Source organism: Diabrotica virgifera, chromosome 9 (assembly GCF_917563875.1).
Source record: "Diabrotica virgifera virgifera chromosome 9, PGI_DIABVI_V3a".
NCBI lineage: Eukaryota > Metazoa > Arthropoda > Insecta > Coleoptera > Chrysomelidae > Diabrotica > Diabrotica virgifera.
Genome location: NC_065451.1, coordinates 225,215,975 through 225,236,962, shown reverse-complemented (window position 1 = coordinate 225,236,962; position 20,988 = coordinate 225,215,975). Strand labels below are relative to the sequence as shown.

The 20,988-nt window shown below is 35.2% G+C and overlaps 1 protein-coding gene across 3 annotated transcripts in view; it reads right to left on the bottom strand.

Moving 5' to 3' along the window:
- LOC126890889 (uncharacterized) overlaps positions 1 to 13,638 on the bottom strand; it is a 43,164-nt gene extending 29,526 nt beyond the window's left edge. The window contains exons 1-5 of one of the 3 annotated variants that reach the window (XM_050660044.1): positions 13,360 to 13,638; positions 10,577 to 10,682; positions 6,910 to 7,161; positions 5,603 to 5,736; positions 1,978 to 2,212 (exon numbers count right to left, since the gene is read on the bottom strand). In XM_050660044.1, coding sequence (XP_050516001.1) covers positions 1,978 to 2,212; positions 5,603 to 5,736; positions 6,910 to 7,161; positions 10,577 to 10,682; positions 13,360 to 13,419 — 787 coding nt within the window. In that variant the 5' untranslated portion in view covers positions 13,420 to 13,638. The remainder of the gene's footprint in view (positions 1 to 1,977; positions 2,213 to 5,602; positions 5,737 to 6,909; positions 7,162 to 10,576; positions 10,683 to 13,359) is intronic. The other 2 variants (XM_050660046.1, XM_050660045.1) reach the window with 2 other exon arrangements.
- Positions 13,639 to 20,988: the final 7,350 nt, after the last annotated feature.

Genomic DNA, 20,988 nt, shown 5'->3' with positions numbered 1-20,988 from the left:
TTTTGATTATAACTTTAAAAGTATTCATTTTCGAGAAAAGTTGTACTAACATAAAAGTTGCATAATTAAATTTCCTACAATATAGAATTGGTTAAAAATTTAAGAAATAGTCACCCTTGTTGCAAAATAGCAATAATTGTGAAAAAACATACAAAAACAAGTATTCGCATTTTACGTTTTTCAACCACTTATGCTACACTTAGGACCTTCATATCTCACCCTGAAAAAATTTATGATACATTAAAACAATACTGTAAATTTCATTAAGATCGGTTCAATAGATTTTGCAAAATAAATTTTGCAATCCAGCTTTCGTAAAAAAAATTCATTTTTTCAAAATGTTACAGGACTGAAAATAAAGCAGATAGCAAGTTGAAATTTTTTTTGCATATAGAAGTGTACTGTACCTTTCATTTGCAATTTTGCAAAATTAAAATCGCTTAACACCACGGCGTCAGGAATTTTTTTAAATAAACATTAATTATTGGTGCTACGCGCAGGACAGCGGATAGGTTGCTTTGATTGGGCATTCCAATGACCTTTGATAATGATTGATACATTTTAATTTTTATGACATTTCGATATAAATAAATAAATTTGTTTATTGCAAAATAAAAACACATACTCTATCCTTTGAAATAACACTTTTATTAGCAAAAACTTTCTTTGTTCATATATTTTAACTTAAATAATAAAAGTTTATTATTTTTAAACATATGCAATTGTTTAAGCAATATTTCACAAACAATAATAAAATTAGTTTGATTTTTGTGGAATTAAAAAATTAAAATACAACAAAATATAGAGTAAGAAAATAATATATTAATAGATAAAGATTGGAAGAAATTTTGGTGGAAATCAACCTGTGTGAATCGAACACCGCGTAGCACCAAAAATTATTGTTTATTTCAAAAATTTTCTGACGCCGTGGTAATTAATCGATTTTAATTTTGAAAATTCCAAATGAAAGGTACAGTACACTTCTACAAGCAAAAAAAAATTCAACTTGCTATCTGCTTTATTTTCAGTCCTGTAACATTTTGAAAAAATGATTTTTTTTTGCGAAAGCTGTATTGCAAAATTTATTTTGCAAAATTTATTGAACCAATCTTAATGAAATTTACAGTATTGTTTTACTATATCATAAAGTTTTTCTGGGTGAAATATGAAGGTCCTAAGTGTAGCATAAATGGTTGAAAAACGTAAAATGCGAATACTTGTTTTTGTATGTTTTTTTCGCAATTATTGCTATTTTGCAACTAGGGTGACTATTTTTTAAATTTTTAACCAAATCTATATTATAGTAAATTGAATTACGCAACTATTATGTTAGTACAACTTTTCTCGAAAATGAATACTTTTAAAGTTATAATCAAAAAACCAAGAAAAAAATCGAATTTTTCCTTTAATTCTTGACATTTTGATTATTTAAACAATGTTCCGGACCTTTTTGAGAGGGAGGATAACTCAAATATTATTATTTGATTTATTTTCAAGCAATTTCTGCAAAAAAATTTGAGTCACCTCTCAACGTCCATCTCAAAACAGATCCGCCCTGAACTATATTGATTTTGATAATAAAAGACAATTCTGTATGCTTATTTTATATTTCTATTTAATTCCTTTTCCTAATATTTTTTCCCGATTAGAACCAACTAAGAGATACTGAAACCACGAGAGAAGATAAGTATAACATAAGATAATTTAGATATTTTTTTTTATTATAAAAAGGCACCCTGAGATTTTTTCTTAATGTTTTTGTATGATTTGTGACAATTGGATAATTGATTAAATAATTAATTGGAGTAATCAAATAAAGACTAATTGATATAAAAGTAATAAAAAGTAAATCATAACAGTATAGTGTTGCATGTAGGGGATGTGTGCCACTGGCGAGAACTACCGTTCACTGGAATTCGTCAAAACCCTAAAACTTATACAAAATTTATCCGTGAAAGAAAGACTTTTTTAACTTACCAGTTTCTTTCGACCTTCTGATATTAGATGTGTCTTTATAGGCCAAGGCACAATTTGTGGTAATGGTAAAAAAATTCATGATGTTCAATAACCAGCACAATAAAAATCTGGAAAAGAACATCACCATAACTATGGAACTGATGTGTGGTACATAATCGGCACTATCATATTTATTAAATTTGGAGAAGTCCCTGTAATTTTCAATTCCTATAAATTTCAACCAACTCGTATAGTTCTAAAAGAAAAAAATATATAAAAAAGTATCTTTTCCCCACAATATCCCCTATATTAGCACAATATAACGCTCACATTACTGCCATACAAGAAGTATGATGGAGATGGACAGGCCATGGCAAAATAAAAAAGATCATGATTTATAGGTAGTTACCAGTTGCCACCGAACGAGACACGAATTTGGGACAGCCTTTATAGCCAATAGCAATTTCAAGCACTTGATTACAGATTTTAAGCCGATAAGTGTCCACGAATGAGCTGCTTAAGTATCAGGAAAAAGTTCTTTAATATCGGGTAGTTTTATTAAGAGATAGGCCTGGATAGACGAGGTATTCAGATAATAGCCAATTTGTACTGGAATCCAAATAGCTGACATCAGAATTACCATCAATTTGTATCTTCTTCTTCTTTAGGCCGTGTCTGTATTCAGACTTGGCCGTCATCATGTTTACAATTTCCTGAAATCTCTCTCTATCGGCTGCTGCGCGAAATAATTCTTCTACTGTGCAGCCACACCATTGTCTAATATTACGCAGCCATGAAAGTTTCTTTCGACCAATCCATCTCTTTCCCTCCACTTTTCCTTGTATTATATTATAAGGCGAAGCAGATGGTATTTAGGTCCTCTAATTATATGACCGAAGTATTCTGTTTTTCTCCTCTTTATGATGCTTATGAGCAGACGTTCCGAATTCATCATTTGAAGAACATCTTCATTGGAAGTGTGCGAAACCCACGATATCTTTAGGATTCGTCGATAGCACCACAATTCGAATGCTTCTATTTTGTTTAGCATTGTGGTTTTTAACGTCCATGTTTCACAACCATACAATAGGATAGACCACACATAACATTTCAGCACCTTCTTTCGAATATTCATCGACAGGTTTCTATTACATAAAACTGGTTTCCAGGTCATAAAAGCCTTCCGTGATATTTCGATCCTAGTTATTATCTCTTCATCAGAGTCACAATTTACATTTAACCAGCTGCCAAGGTACTTGAAATGATTTACCCGTTCTAACTCCTCTCCATCAAGAGAAAGCTGACCTTGATCTATATTAATCTTTCCAACTGCCATCCACTTTATCTAACAATAAAACACTGAAAACCTTTGTTTTCTATACTTCCACAAAATTTATTATAACTAAGTGACTACAGCTGTTTCAATAGAAAGCAACTACAGAGTGGTGTGTACAAACTAACTTGTGGTGACTGTCCGAAAACGTACATCGGTCAAACTGGCAGAACTTTTTGACAAACGGATAGCAGAACACAAAAGGGCATTCAACAATAGAAAAACAGACAGTTCTACATACGCACTTCACCTTCTAGATCATAATCATTCTTTCAATGAAGAGTTTCAAATTCTACATATTCAAAATAAAGGCCTTAAGCTATCTTTTTTAGAATCTATGGAAATTAATAAACTGAAAAATACAGATATAATTCTGAATGACCAACTCGAGACAAACAGCTCCCCACTCCTCAACCTCTTCAGTTGAAGACTTAAAAAGGCAAACACATCGTAAACTATATCACTTGAGAAAGGCACTTCGCCGAAACAGCTGTAGTCACTTAGTTATAATAAATTTTGTGGAAGTATAGAAAACAAAGGTTTTCAGTGTTTTATTGTTAGATAAAATGAACTTCCATCAAGTAACGGTCGAATCCATCAGCCATCCACTTTGTTTTTGAAATGTTGATTTTAAGGCCTCTCCGATAGCTTGCTTCACTGACTAGATTTAGTAGTGTCTGAAGATCTTGTAAATTTTCAGCAAGAATGGCTGTATCGTCAGCGTATCTAATATTGTTGATTACTTCTCCGCCTAGCCTTACTCCCTCTTGTCTGTCATCCAAAGCCTCCCTAAAGATTTCTTCAGAGTACAGATTAAAAAGGGTGGGTGATAAAACACAACCTTGTCGTACTCCACGTTTTATCGGCAGTTTTTCAGTACGACTGTCTCCAATTTGAATAGAGGCTACTTGATTGTAATATAAGTATTTCAGCAGTCTTATATCGTAGTGGTCAAGTCCTGCTGCCTGCAGGCAATCGAAAAGTGTATCATGTTGTACTCGGTCGAATGCCTTCTCGAAGTCGATGAAACAAACATAAACGTTCTTTCGGAATTCACAACTTTTTTGTAATAGAACGCGCATACAAAATAGTGCTTCTCTAGTTCCTAGACCATTTCTAAATCCAAATTGCTTATTACCCATTCTAGTTTCGCACAGAAGGAATACTCGGTTTTGTATAATACATAAAAGTATCTTAAGTGTGTGACTCATCAAACTGATTAGTCTAAAATCGCTGCATTTGGTGGGCCTGCTTTTCTTTGGTAATGTTATAAACAGTGACTCCAACCAATCATCTGGTATTTTTCCTTCGTTGTAAATTTTGTTAAAGAAAGTAGTCAAGTAGGTAATGTTTTCCTCATCCAAAAGTTTAAGTAGCTCAACAGGGATTTGATCTGGTCCAGGTGCTTTATTGTTTTTGGCTTGTTGTATTGCTTTTATGACTTCTGACTTCAGTATACTGGGACCTCTGTCTAATTGGTTGTCACAGGTAGTATTTGGAGCATTTTCTCGAGAAACATCGTCAAAACAGTCACTGATGTGTCTCTCCCATTCTTTGCACTGTTGTTCGTGATCACAAATTTTTCCGTCTGCGGTTTTAAGTACGTGAGCATTTTTCTGTTTTCTAATTCCGGAGGTATATTTAAGTTTCTTGTGGAGGTTGAAACTGTCATGCTTTTTTTGGAGGTCTTCTATTTCTTTACATGAATTCTCGAGCCAGGATTCTTTGGCCTGTTTAATTTGTATGCAGAAAAGATATTCAGAGAAGCAGTAGAAGACAGAAGACAGAACAGAGAGTAGGACCTATACTTGCCAATGGAATAGTCATCAACAATCTGATATACGCTGATGATACAGTTCTACTAGCAACGGAGAGGGATGATTTGCAGGCATTCCTAAATTTAGTGACGGTCCATAGCCAACAAATGGGTTTGAAAATAAACATAAAGAAAACCCAATGGATGGGCATCAGCAAAAACAAAAATATAGCTAATAACTTGGCAGAATAAATGGAGACATGGTGCAGAGAATACAAGCATACAAGTATTTAGGCTTCTGGGTGAATGAAAAAATGGGACTTATCACAGGAAATCAAACGCAGAATAAAGCAAGCGAGAATACCATTTAGGAAAATGCAAAAGGTACTAACCAACAGGGAGCTAAAAATTACGCCAAGAATACGCTTATTACGCTGCTATGTGTTCAGCATTTTGTTCTATGGAATGGAAGCATGGACCTTCACGGAAACAATGTACAAGAGTCCGTTATACCAAAAGAGTGGTCAACTGGAATGTAATGCTGTATTTGTACTTACTTTTATCTGTAACATATCCAAACCATAATGAACGGCTGCGATAATGTCTAGAACTACGTGGAACCCGCAAATTACCAACCATGGTCCATAGAAAAACAAGGATAAAGCTTTTTTTACGTTAAAACAGATGCCAGCTACAAAAAATTATTATTATTTAAAGTAATTGGCTATAAAACGAAATTAAGAGGCATTTTATATTTCAGTTTATTCAGAGAGGAACATAAACGCCTTAGTATTACCATATGGTATTTACTGATATGGAGATAGCATATGATAGAGTTCCTCGAGGGTTTCTGTGGTGGGCAGTCAATAAGAAAGGTGTCACCAGTGAATATGTAAATATTGTGAGAGATATGTATGAGTAACAACTTAGGAGAGGTGTGGGAGAGACCGATAAGTTTCATGTAAAAGTAGGTTTGCACTAAGGCTCGGTTCTGAATCGTTATTTTTATTCCTATTAGTTTTGGACCAGATATTCAGGGTATAACATTTCATGGTGCTTAATTTATGCTGATAATGTAGTGTTAATAGGAAATAGTGAAAGAGACTTATAACAAAAACCAGAACAGTGGAGAAAAGCTCTGGAGAAAAAAAGGTTTAAAACTTAGTAGGACAAAAACTGAGTATTTGGAATGTTCATTTAAAGATGGAGTTACTACAAATAACATGATATCTTTGGATGGTAAAATGATTATGAAAAGCAATAGTTTTAAGTACGTAGGATCGGAATTACTGAGAATTGGAAAAATAGATGGAGATTCATGCAGTAGAGTTAGGGCTGGATAGATGCAATGGAAGCGAGTGGTGTACCTATTGTTTGACAGAAAAATTTCAATGAAGCTTAAAGGAAAATTCTATAAAACAGCCATACGACCGGCTAAGATGTACGGAACCGAATGTTGGGCAATTAAAAGGAAAGAGGAACAACGAATTTATGTGGCAGAAATGAGAATGCTTAGATGGATGAGTGGAGTAGCAAAAGAGGATAACATTAGGAATGAGTACATTACGGGAAGTCTAGGGATGGTACCAATTGATGTCAAAATGAGAGAGCATAGGTTGAGATGGTTTGGTCATGTTCAACGACGAGACGTTAATCACCCAATACGAAGAATTGCTGAAGTGCAGATTCCTGGAAGGAGTTGGAGAGGAAGACCAAAGCAAACGCGTTAGAGACGATTAGGCAGGACATGTCGGTAAAGGAGATTAATGTTGATATGGCCAAGATAGAAACGCATGGAGAAAGGCAATTAGGGAAGCCGACCCCGCATAGTGATAATGGCACAGAGAATGATGATGATACTTACCAAAAAGTATGAAAGTACTAATCATCCAAAATCCGTCAATGAATATATATAAAACTAGATAGAATTGTGTCCTTAGGAAAGTTGAGGATTGTGCGGGAAAGTTTCCTTTTTCTAAAACTGTATAAAGTATTCTATAGAGATCATCTTCATCTGGCTTTGGATCTGTATCTAAATCTATCAGTCTTGAATCATTGTGGAAATGGTTTATGCTTGTATCTTCGTCGAGGTACACATGACCACATTTATCATAATCTAAAAAAATACATCATCATCATCATCATCATCAACCCGTACGCGTCCACTGCTGGACATAGGTCTCCCTCAGCTCTTTACACCTGTCTCTGACACAAAAAAATGCATATCTCAAATAAATTATACGAACATAAAACAGTAGTATAAGCTTTGTTCATCGACTTTAAGAAGGCCTACGATATAGTAAACAGACAGCAGATGTACGAACTGAATTGGGGATACCAAGTAAAATTGTCAGGATGGTAAAGATGACGATGGAAAACACAACAAACGAAATAGCATCGAAAGGGCATACATCCAAAAAGTTTAAAACCAAGGAAGGGTTATAACAATGAGACCTACTATCAACGACTGCATTCAATCTGACATTGGAAGGAATAATCAGGAAAGGCTATCTAAGAAACGATATTTAAAAACGGCCATGGATAGCATTTGCAGATGACTTGACACTATTAGCAACAATCAATAAAGAACTACAAAAGTTAATGAAAAACATATTAAAGAAGCCAAAAAAATTTGGACTCAAAATAAATGAAGAGAAGACGAAGTATATGATAATGGGAGGGATCCAATGAGAAAAAGAATATAACATCATTACAAATCGATGGAAAAAACATACTCGTTCAAAAGAACCAAAGTAATAATTACCTGGGAGCTAAAACAGATGAAAATGGTCATGAGGAGCAGGAGATAAAGGCAAGAATATCTAAAGGGAATAAAAAGTATGGAGCATTACGGAAATGAATAAAATGTCTCCAGAAAAACAAAAATCAGAATTTACATGATAGTTATCAGACCCATATAGTAACATACCTACGCATGCTAACCATGGGTGCTGAAAAAGTCAGACACAGACCCTACATATTAGAAAGATGGGAGAGGAAAATGCAAAAAGCAATATGAGGGGCTGTGAGAATAGAAGGCCAGTGGAAAAGAACTGTATAAAAAGTTAACTGAATAAATACTGAATAAGATATTTGGGACAGGGGGCACATCGAAAGGATATTCCTATATGTATATCAACGATTTACCATGAATGTGATTTAATGCTTGAGAAATGTCATATACCCAGTCCCACAAAAGGGATTCCACAAACATATATCTGCAGACAAAATGAGCCAAACTGATTTGCGATATCTAATGAAATCAAGAATTATATGCGTGTTTTATTGACTATAATAAAGCATTCGACAAAATACGACATGAACAATTAATGCATGTCCTGGAATCAAAGAAGATGGGCTACAATGACCTCAGAATTATATCGAATTTATACCATAGGCAACGACCAAAAGTACGTGCTAACAAGTCAGAGGAAATTGAAATCAGGGGTGAGACAGGGATGCGTGTTGTCCCCAATTATTTTTTAATGCCTACTCGGAAGATTATACAGAAAGTTAGAATATGATATGGATGATACCCAATTTGGGTTCCGCAAAGGACTTGGAACAAGAGAGGCATTGTTTGCGTTTAATGTTCTCTCTCAAAGATGCTTAGATATGAACCTGGATATTTATTCCTATTTAATCGACTTCGAAAAAGCGTTCGACAGGGTCCGACATAAAAAGCTAATATAATTATTGAAAAACAGAGATATAGACAGACGAGATTTACGAATTATCATAAATCTGTATTGGAATCAAAAGGCCAATATAAAGATAGAACAACAAGAATCCGAGAATATTGATATAAAGAGAGGGGTAAGACAGGGTTGTGTTCTATCGCCGCTACTGTTTAACCTATACATTGAAGCCATATTTCAGAAAGCGAAAGCGGAGCTAAGTGATGGAATCTCTATAAACGGAAGAATAGTAAATAACATAAGATTCGCTGATGACGCCGTTATAATGGCAGACACCCTGGAATCGCTACAAGAATTGCTAAATAGAATTAACGATTATTGCATTCGATACGGACTAAAAATAAACAAGAAAAAAACTAAATTTATGATCGTCTCAAAAACAGAACATGGAAATGAAAGGTTAATGATTAATAATGATAGAGCAAACCCAAAAAGAAAAAGTAAAGACATACAAATATCTGGGAACCTGGGTCGATGACAAAAACGACCAAAGCAAAAAAATTAAAGTCCGAATTGAAACTGCAAGGCAAGCATTTATAAAAACGAAGACACTGCTTACAAACAAAGACCTTCAGTTGTCTCTCAGATTGAGGGCTCTAAGATGCTACATATTTTCTATATTGCTATACGAAATGGAAGCTTGGGCATTGAAGAGACAACACATAAGAAGAATAGAAGCGTTCGAAATGTGGTGTTACAGAAGAATATTGAAAATTCAGTGGGTTCAAAGGATTACCAATGTAGACCAATGAAGATTACCAATGAAGTGTTACGACGTTTAAATAAGGAGTTATAAATTATGAAGAGTATAAAAACTAGAAAACTGGAATATTTGGGTCACATTATCAGAGGAGAAAAATACGAGTTGATGAGAATTATTATGCAAGGAAGGATCCAAGGAAGAAGAAGCATAGGAAGAAGACGCATCTCCTGGCTGAGAAACCTTAGAGAATGGTTTAACTGTAGTTCATTACAACTGTTCAGAGCAGCAGCCAACAAAGTGACCATAGCCATTATGATATCCAACCTCCGATAGGAGAGGGAACTTTAAGAAGAAGAAGCCTACTCGGAAGAGATCTTGAAAAAAGCTCTTGAGGGCGAAACTACTAGAATAAAGGTAAATGATGTTTTCCCATTAACAACATTAGATTTGCGGATGACACTGTCATCTTAGCTGAAAATATCGGGGATCTTCAGAGGCTGATGACCAGAATAGCGGAGTTTGGACAAGAATACGGTCTAACGATGAACGTCAAGAAGACAAAGTTTATGAGAATATCGAAAACTTAAAGAAATAACGAGAATCTCCTTATAAACGGATCCAATGTCGAACGAGTAGGAAGTTGGAGCTATGAGTTAGGTTGGCTAGGTGCTACGTTTTCTCGACTTTTTTTATGGAATGGAAGCTTGGACCTTGAATGCGGCGTCAATGAAAAAACTAGAATCATTCGAGCTATGGGTGTACAGAAGAATTCTGAAAATATCGTTGACAGAACATGTCACAAACAAAGAGGATCTGAGAAAGATGAATAAAGAAAAGGAAATCTTAAACACAATCAAAACCAGAAAATTAGAATATCTCGGACATATTACCCATGGAGAGAGATACAACTTGCCCCAATTGATCATGTAGGAAAAGATTCAAGAAAAAAGAAGCATAGGAAGATGGTATGGATGTACATCAAATGAACTTTTCAGAGCAGCCGTCTCTAAAGTCTGAATAGCTATGATGATAGCCGACCTCCGTCGCGGAGATGGCACTTAAAGAAGATTATGTTAAACACGCACTGTATATAATATTATTTATAGTAAACAAATAAATAAAATACTTACTGTAAAAATATGTAATATAGAAAATGACTAGCAAAGGCTGGTTGGGTTTGAAGCGGCAACTATAGTACCCACACAAAACAAACATGACGTGAAAACATGTTTGGATCTGTAATTAACACAAACATATTAATAAAGGAAATGATCGTCAAACTGATATTGTTTGTTTTGATTCGATATCTACAAGTTCTAATAAATATTGTCAATAATTACTAAATTATGTTAGGAAATCTGTTTCTTTGTCTGCGCTTTTTGTTACTAGCTGGAAAGATTTTATTAAGATGATTTTGTTTTTATGCTATCTATTTTTTATTATTATGAATGTATAAATAGATATACTAATATTATTTTCGTTGTTTTTCAAAAGACCTATAACTCGAACAGATAACCACAAATGTAGTGGTAAAACAAAAAAAAATAATACGGATACGCAGGAACTCATAAAAGCTGAAGAATAGAAACCTACAGTAAAAGACGCAGGTAAAGATGTGATACCAAATAGATTGGATACCTCAAAATCGAGATTACACAGCGGATATCTAAGAACATAAGGAAATCATCAGGATGTAAGTACAAGAGCCAAATAGACCACATAACAATAATATAAATGGAGAATCTCGTTACAAGATCTCAGGGGTTAGTGTTGAGGTGGGGTCAGACCACATGCGAGTCAGAGCGAAACTAAGAATGAAATTAGCCAGAGATAAAAACCAAAAAACAAATAGAAGTAACAGATACAACGTCGATACCTTAAAACAAGAAAGTATAAGAAATAAATTCACTGGGAAACTGGAAATTAACCGAACTGTATCACAACAAACTGGAGAGTCAGTCGAAAAAGCATGGAAGCATTTTAAAGAAGTAATGATAAATACAACAAAAGAAACAATCGGATTGAAAAGAAGAGAAAATAAAAAATGGATAACTAAAGATAGCTACTCTACAACTGATAGAAGAAGGGAAAAAATCAAAGAAGAAATCCTACAAAAGGAAGGATCAGAAGAAGAGAGGACAGTTGAAAGGAAGTACAAGGCAAAAAACGCAGAAGAAAAAACAAGCCAGAAAAGATAAAACAAACTATATAAATGAGATGCTAAATATATCAGAGAAAGTAACGCAAGAGAACGACATACGAACAGAATATACAATCATTCGAAACCTAACGGGAAAAGCAAAAGAGATATACGAGAAGTAAAGGATAAACAAGGAAACATAATGAAAAATGAGAAACAAATAATACAAAGATGGCAGGAATATTTCAAAGAAATATATGCCAAACATGAAGCCATACATGCCAAGTCATAGAAGACGAAGTGGAATCACCGGAGCTAGACGTGAATATTAGAGAAATTGAAAATATGTACTTTTTTTTTCTTTCTTTAACTTTTGAAGTAAATATGGACTGACGAAGAATTTCCAAAGGAGTGGAAGGAGGAGTTGATAATAAAAATACCCAAAAAAGGAGACCTGAGTAGGTGCAATAATACTACTAAGCGCCACATCCAATGTGTTGACCAAAATATATTAGAAAGATGGAAGCCGGAACTAAGAAGATGCAAAAATTAAGAAGCAACCAAGCAAGCTTCTGTACCAAACGCTCCACCATTGACCACATTTGTCCGATTAGAATTATCCTGAAACAAACAAATGAATGAAGCATATATATAGATGCGAGTTTTATTTACTTTGAAAAGGACTTCGACTATGTGTAGGGTACAGATGTGGAAAATCCTAAGATTATAAATATGGGATACCACTAAAATTCATAAACTTTATTAAACTCTTCTACGAATTATACAAAGTCAAATTGCAACACTCAGGTGAAGTAGCAGAAGAAATAGCCAGAGAAAGTGGAATCAAACAGGGTTGTGTACTATGCCCTACCCTATTTGTTATTATGATAAATAATGAGATAAATAATGAGGTAACTAACGCTCGAACAGGGAACAGATGGAACCTATTCAAAAAAATTTTAAACGAATCTTTAAGAAAAATCCTGAAAATATACTAGCCTAACAGAATAACTAATACAAAACTCTGAGAAAGATCCAAGCAAACAGAAAATGTAAAGAATGAAAATGAATTGGCCATACTTTGGGGAAAGATCAAAGAAGCATAACAAGACAAGCACTTGAACACCAACCAGAGGGGAAAAGAAAGAGAGTAAGACCAGAAAACAGCTGGGAAAGAACTAAACGAGAGAACACGAAAAAATTGGCCTAAGATGGGGTGAAGTCAAAAACAGCAAGAAGTAAAGCAGAATCGAAGGCACTAGTACACAGTTTATCTACAGAATAAACAAGAAGGAAGATAAGCTGACCAGGACAGTCGGCAATCTTACAATTTTGGCCAAGAAGCGCATAAGCGCCCAATACTCCACAAAGGGGATGGAACTAGAGAGAGAGAGAGACAGGAGTATTAGAATGTAAATTATAACTACATCTGGACTTGGAACTATGCCTGTCGAGATAACTTATATGCACACAACCAAAAATGCGAATTTATTGTCGAATTATAGGTATTACTAAATTATTATCTTAAATTTTTCTAGTGCTGATTATTCCTATCTACTCTAAATGATCATTTTTGTTTATACGACAGACTGACGAGCGATTTCCGCTAAGAAACCCAGTTAAATATGGAATTTAGGTATATTCCCTTATCGCAGACAATCTTTTAGAACAATATTTTGGTTGAAATTAGCGAGTTTTGACCGATAAAAAAGTAAACAAATATAGATAGGTATCAATCAATCAAAAAACAGACAAAACAAAAAATTTATTTACCAAGGTCCATAATGCGACAATAATCCCTTTGACGAAATCACTGCTGTGTTGAAAACACATAACAACAAATTAGAAAAAGTTCAAAATCACTACATTAACCTATTCAAAATTATTAACAGTCTATAGCAGCTGATTTTCGGCCTGGCCACCATGTTCAAAAAGTTTTTGCTTCTAATGGCAAAGAACTAATGGCGATAAGATAAAGGGGAATTTTTTCAATAGAAAAACAGATAGGACGAGCGATCTGATCGATATCTTTCGTATGGTTTACGATTTATATAGATACATATTTGTCGAATTTTGAAGTGTTGGCACAGTTGATTTGATTGTCTGAAATTCAATGATATAAGCACCTCAGTAATGAATAGAATTAATCACACACGTTATATACCTATATACAGTATGATGCAAATCTGTGGAATAAATTCATTATTAAAGAAACAGACGACTTGAAAAACATTGCTATATTTAGGTATATCTTAGCAATGATACAATGAGAAAGACGGGCAGTAAATTCTTTCCCAACGTTCCTTCGACTCTTCTACATTACTCAGTCTCTGTCGACTTTGATACACTTTGCTCTTCAAATGTCCCCATAAAAAATTCTAACGAAGTCAAATCTAGAGACCTTACTGGTCATTCAATAGATCCCCTTCTACCATTTACCTGGGAAAACGTAATTTAAGTATCTATGGCTTTTGTATCTAGGGCTATAAACTTTGTATCTAGGGCTTTTCGTCTTCATCGTATTACGAGAGATGTCGCTGTTTTGCGTCTCAAAAGGCGGAATCATTGCATCGCGATGATTTCCCTTAAATAGGCAGGGTGTTGATACTTAGTTTAGAGTTGTGACTGCATAGCTCCACTGATGATGCATGAAATGATAGCTGAAATAGCTATATGGAGATGGTGGTCCAACTCTGAATCAAATAAAAACATAAACTGCCTTTACCTTTTTCATCTTTACTCAGATTTGAGTACCTGAAACTGTCTTTCGGTCCTTTTCCTAGACGAAAAGAAGGTAAACACAGTCGTAAAAATGAAAGAATACCCATGAACGATCACATCGATCACTTATTTTGTATTTGCTGTCTTTTTCTATAAATAACAAACGTTTGTTATGAAAGAATACCCATGAACGATCACATCAATCACTTATTTTGTATTTGCTGTCTTTTTCTATAAATAACAAACGTTCGTTATAGAAAAAGACAGCAAATACAAAATAAGTGATTGATGTGATCGTTCATGGGTATTCTTTCATTTTTCCGACTGTACGTGGCCAGTGTTCTTTATTTGCTTTCTTCTATATTCGTCGTCTCTTGTGCTTATATATTGTAAAAGCCGGAGATACAGGATGCAGCCAGAAAGCAGTTTATTAACGAAAAGTCTTGGATTTAAAATATTGTTTATTATTTTTTATTTCAATTATTGTATAAAAGTAGTATGTTTGTGTGTGTAACATCGCGATGTTTTCTCTTAAATAGGCAGGGTGTTGATATTTGGTTTAGAGTTGTGACTGCATAGCTCCACTGATGATGCATAGATGCTGAAATAGCTATATGGAGATGGTGGTCCAACTCTGAATCAAATAAAAACAAAAAACTGCCTTTATCTTCGTAATTTGAGTAATTTCGAACCTCAATGGCATAATGTAGGGAAGCCTCATCCTGTTGAAACCACAAATCAATTATATTTGGAAATATCTGATTCAGCTGTCGCATCAGATAATCCTGAAGAAATTCCAGATAGCAAGGAACAATTTGTTCCTTTGTTCAATGAAAGTTTTCCTAAAAAATAGAGCCCTATAATATTATTGTTTATAATGCCGGCCAAACATTTACCTTCTCAGGATAGTGTGTCCTATACCTATTCTTCCATTCAATGTGGTTTGTCTCTTGTCCAGTATCAATATGTCTGGTGATCTATGTGATTATTTAGCATAAGAGGCGCCTTCATCTTCAAAGTAGTCGAGATTTTAAATTTATACCACTATTGACCCCCCTAAAGATTAGATAAATAAAATTTGGGGCAGCTCGTAATGCAAGGTTAGGCCTGTTATTCGTCTAACCCGACTGGACTATAAAGAAGATGACTAGAAGTATAACGGAAGATATTAGTGATAATGAAACAGACTATTATGCATGAGAGTACAAGTCAACAAGATAAAGAAAATGTATCTTTACCTGAAGGGCAAAAAGGAATGGTAAAAGTACCACAGAAATATAGTGATTAGGTAGGTATATGACCCTTGATGCCATATGTCTTTTGTAGAAAGGGTTCCAGAGACAGTAGAAGAGTTAGAAGGTACAGAAAATAAGTATGTATTTATGTATAAAGACAATGGGAAGAAAAACAACCAATAGAGAAAAATAATCAATTTTTAATAATCAATAACCAATAGAGAAAAATAATAGATGCACTGAAGTGCTTTTTTGAAGATCCAGGTTTTTGCAGAATATTGCACCAACACCACTTTTCAATTCTACAATATTATGCTAAATAACAATACTAAACACCAATAATAAACAGTTTTGTAACATACATAAACATAAAATCTCATGATCTCTTCTAGTTATATTACAGACACCTAATACTGAAATAAAACACAATCAATATAAAAGTAAGGTGATGTTTATTTTTTTATTTCAATACTTCAATATGTACTCAAAGTATTTACAGGTACTTAAATTATTAGGTAGGTACTGTTGATATCTTAGTCATAACAGTAATAATTGCTAACTGGTAATGTAAGCAAAATAGGAATTATATGCTCAATTTACGTTGTTTGACCTTTTTATTGAATGTCATATTGCCTTTCTTCGATTTGGTGATCGATATCTGGCTATTTTCGAAAATCTGTTATCTGTCATTATTTTTAGGATACTACAAGGCCACAAGAACATATTTATTGTTAAAGAATCTCAGAACTTTGTTCAATACATCTGTGCAGCTTTTCCACACTGCTACACAGGTCCCCCGCTACCATATGTGTAAAGTGTGCAATGCACACGGGCGCCATCTTTTAGGGGCGCCAAAACCTAGGGTCAAAAATTGCAAAAAAGCAAAGAAACAAAAAAATAAAAATTAATTTTAAAATAAAGTTAGTATATTCAGGTAGTCAGGCATTTTAATTTATTTTGTTATGCTTTTATTCTGTTTGTTTCATTTTTATATTTTAGCCTACTAATAATAGTCCATTTACTCACGGTTTTTGTTGTAAATTTTAAAAAACCGCTTATATTGACATAAAACTTGTCATACACATAGCTAACAAGACAAGAAGTGATACCTACTGTACCGATGTGTGCTTTTACTCTGGGGGTAAAAGGGGTATTCTCAGGGGAATACGCCCGAGAATACCTGGGGGTATTCTTGGGGGTGAGAAAAGATTCGTTCAAAATAAGTCCGGAATTGGATAAGCTGACTAGTTCTAAGCAACTTCTGTTGTATAGAGATTTTCACTAAGTCAATTCTTTTCGAGTTATTTGCGAGTGAGTATGTTCATTTTTCAACAAAAAAACCCCGTTTTTAGACGGATTTTCGCAATTAAAAACTAATTATTTTATCGAAAAAATACTCTTAGCAAAAATATAGCTTACAAGAAAGTGAAAAAAATAATTTATATAATAATATGAAGTCTGCAAAACCCAGTAGAAAGCAGAGTTGTAGCTAATGAAAAGTAGGTTCTTATTCGTCAAATTCAAAATCGAATATTTCAACGTGAAATAACCAAAAAATTAAGCACTTTTCGGGGAAAATTCATTACAACTTCTTTAAAATGTTTAAGAAAAGCTTTATTTATATGATCTGTAAGTTTCATCTGTTTAAAGTGCGCATTTTTGAAAAAATTTGGTTTTAAAGTTTTTTTTTTTCAATCTTGAAAAAATTTATTTTTCCAAATAACTTTAAAACTAATTAGTGATACCAAAAATCTCAAGCAGTAAAAAAATTAAGATTTTGTTTTTCTGAATATTTTGGATGTTTTGTTTTCCTGTAAGACAAAAATTGGAAGATATGGCTGCTCAAATTTTGCATACACTCATGATTAGTGACTCGTTCAGCCCTTTCGCCGTTTAACTTTTTCAAAAATAAGCACTTTGAACCGATGAAACTTGTGGTGAAGTGGTAACGATTAATATCATTTGGGATGCTAACTAGGAGGTGGTTTTCATGATTTTTTTACTAAAAAAAAGGACCAACATTATTTTTAACTTACCTACTTACTTTTGATGTTAAAAAAATATACAGTCGGAAAAATAAAAGAATACCGATGAATGATCACATCAATCACTTATTTTGTATTTGCTGTCTTTTTCTATAACAAACCTTTGTTATTTATAGAAAAAGACTGCAAATACAAAATAAGTGATCGATGTGATCGTTCATGGGTATTCTTTCATTTTTCTGACTGTAGCTTCTTTTAAACACTTTAAAAAAGTTGTAACGAGTTTTCCCTGATTAGTACTTGATTTTTTGGTTAGTTTACGTTGAAATATTTGATTTGTAATTTGACGAATATGAACCTCTTTTCATCAGCTACAACTCTACTTCTACTGGGTTTGCAGACTTCATACATAGGTACTTACACCATTTTTTTTTACTTTTTTATAAGCTATATTTTTTTTGATATAATACTTACTTTTTGAGTTATTTGCGAAAATCCGTCTAAAAACTTGTTTTTTTTTTTGTTGAAAATGAACATAAATTTACTCGCAAATAACTTGAAAACTATTGAAAAGTATAGACAGGGTATTGAAAAGTATTTTTTGAACGTATGTTTTTTCACCCCCGAGAAGGGGTGAAACTTACATACTAAAGTTCAGTTTTCTGGTTTATTTCAAGCACCTACCTACCTTCAAAAAATAAATAAAAAACATGATCTAAAATGCCTTGAGGGGCGCCAAAATCCTTTTTTGCACAAAGGCGCCAGTACCTCTTACGGAGACCCTGCTGCTACAGACAAGATAAATATTGCCATGATGATCGCCAACATTCGTCACGGATAGGCACACCAAGAAGAGGGTGTTTAATATTTAGATACCTAGTCGATAACCATCACAAAAACAAAAGCGTTTTGTTGTCCAACAATTTGTGTAAATTCCTTTGTACTTATTTAAAGAAGACATTCTTAATAGACAATTAAAACTGCTTACATAGATTAGAAAGGGAATAATAATCCAATACTGGCTTATACAAGACAAAAACATAAAAATCCACAAGGAAAAGGTTTCCTGTAGTTGGATGTATACCATATATGTAATCAAAAAAACCAATAAAATCCTTTATAAAAGGTATATATTTACAATCCCTAAAAAGGGCTACATCACAGAACTTACTTACTTACTTACTTACTTACTACTTACTAGCCAACGCCCACCCTTGGCATGTTAGCCATTTGGCGGCGCGCTGACCAGTATAGACGAGCCGTTTCTCGTAGGCGATCTTCATCCTCCTCGGATGGGTCTGTTATCAGGGCTGGGCACTCTGGGAGGTGAGCAGCATCCATCTGGGGCTGATTACATAGTGGACAGTTGTCATTTTCACGGACGCCGATGCGATGTAGATGGGAGGCCAGGTAGTCATGCCCCGTAGTTGTTCTGAACGCGGCTACACTGATGGGTCTCGGCAAGTTGTGAGGGATTGATGACTCTATTAGGTGGGCCCAAGATTTTCCAGCACCGGCTTGTATTTGCTGGTCTTTTATCTTCGCTTTGATTCCTCTTTTAATGGTGGACTTTGCTGATGTGTACGATTGGAAGCTAGGGGGCTGTGGAAGAGTAGTGCCTTCTTTTGCAAGTTCATCCGCCGTTTCATTCCCTTCAACACCGACATGACTAGGGATCCATTGTAAAGTAATCAGCCACCCTTTTTCCAGCAAGTTCGATAGTTGGACGCGGCAAGATATTGTTTGGGCACAGTCGGTATATCGATTTGTCGACAGGGCGAGGATTGCGGCTTGGCAGTCGATGAAGAAGGCAACTTTTTGGGGGTGTTGGAGATTCTCGAGACTTTTAGCGGCTTCGTGTATAGCAGCAATTTCGCCATCATAGTTGGTGAGAGGGGCACCCACAGCTATGGAGCCTTTGGAGAACGTTGAGACATATCCTGCTCCTGTTCTTCCCGAGTCCGGCATCGAGGAGCCATCGCAGTAGGTAGATGTGGAGCCACTCATGCGCTGGGTAATTGGTGTGTATCGTCTCTAGGGCGGCTTTCCTTAGGACAATGTCTGACGATAAGTGCTTCGGGTCGTTATGGTTTTCAAGACGCAATTCTGTGTTTGGTAGACAGCGGGCGAGTGTAGTTTGCGCTGGGAAGGGGGCGGCTTTCGACAGGTCAATGTATTGGTTCAATACCGGTCTGGGCTTCCATTGATGTAATCGGTGTTGATTTTGGAGCACCGGTGATGACGCGAAGGGCAGTGTTCTGGGCGACTTCAAGCTTGGAGGTGGTGTTTGTACTCGCAGTTATTGTAGCTTCACTCCCATATTCTAGTATCGGCCGGACATAGGTTTTGTATATTGCTACCAAGACATCTTGCGTGGCGCCCCATTTTGTTGCTGTGAGACGTTTGAGCAGTCGACATCTCTTTGTGGCTTTCTCTGCAATATCGTCGATTTGAGGTTTCCACGTCATTTTCTTATCTATGTACACCCCCAGGTATTTTGTTACATCCTCTCTTTCCAGGTCGACTCCTTTGTATGTCAGCTTGACAGCAGTCTGCTTTGTTGAAAGGGTAAGTACTTGATATACGGTTTTGGTTGTACTGACAGTTAGGCAGTTTTTATCCGCCCATTTTTCTAGATTTTTGAGAGCCTGGTTCATTACTCCCTCGAGCGCTTTCAGACTGCTACTTGATGCCCATATTAGGAGGTCATCGGCATACAGGAGGGCATCAACACCAGGTGTCTTTCTAATCATTACGAGCACATCGTTTATCATTAGGTTGAACAATTGACAGCTGATGACAGCTCCTTGTGGCAGCCCTTGTCTTTGTAGTCTGAATTTGGAACAATGGTTGTGAAATTTGACTCTCTGATACCTTTCACCGAGAAAACATTTTATCCAATTGAACAGTTTACCGTAAATTCCAGACTTCGCTATCTTGTGTAACAGCAAACCTCTCCATACTGTGTCGTATGCAGCTTTGAGGTCTACTAGCACTGCAACTGTTGACATCTTACGGTGGAAAGCATCCTTGACTTTTTGAGCAAACTCGACTACATGGTCCATGGTGTTCCTGTGTTTCCTGAAGCCAGCTTGTGCGTCGTCAATCAGTTCAAGATGGGTTATGGCTCGGTTCAGTCTGTCCAGCACCATTTTTTCGGCTACTTTGCATAAGGAGCTTGTGAGGGATATTGGCCGGTAGCTATCAGTCAGGCTCGGGTCTTTTTGTTTCTTTAGGGTGGGTATGACCTCGCTCTTCCTCCATTGACTTGGGACTCTTGAATTCCATGTTAGGTTAATCAAGTTCAGAATGGTGTTTTTGGCTGCGGCTCCCAGATATTTAAGTATTTCCGGGTACAACTCGTCAATCCCTGCTGCCTTTTTCGTTTTTGTGTCAGAGAGAGCCGCTTCCAGCTCTGATATCGAGAAATCTTCTGTACAGATGTCCTTTATACTTTTGCT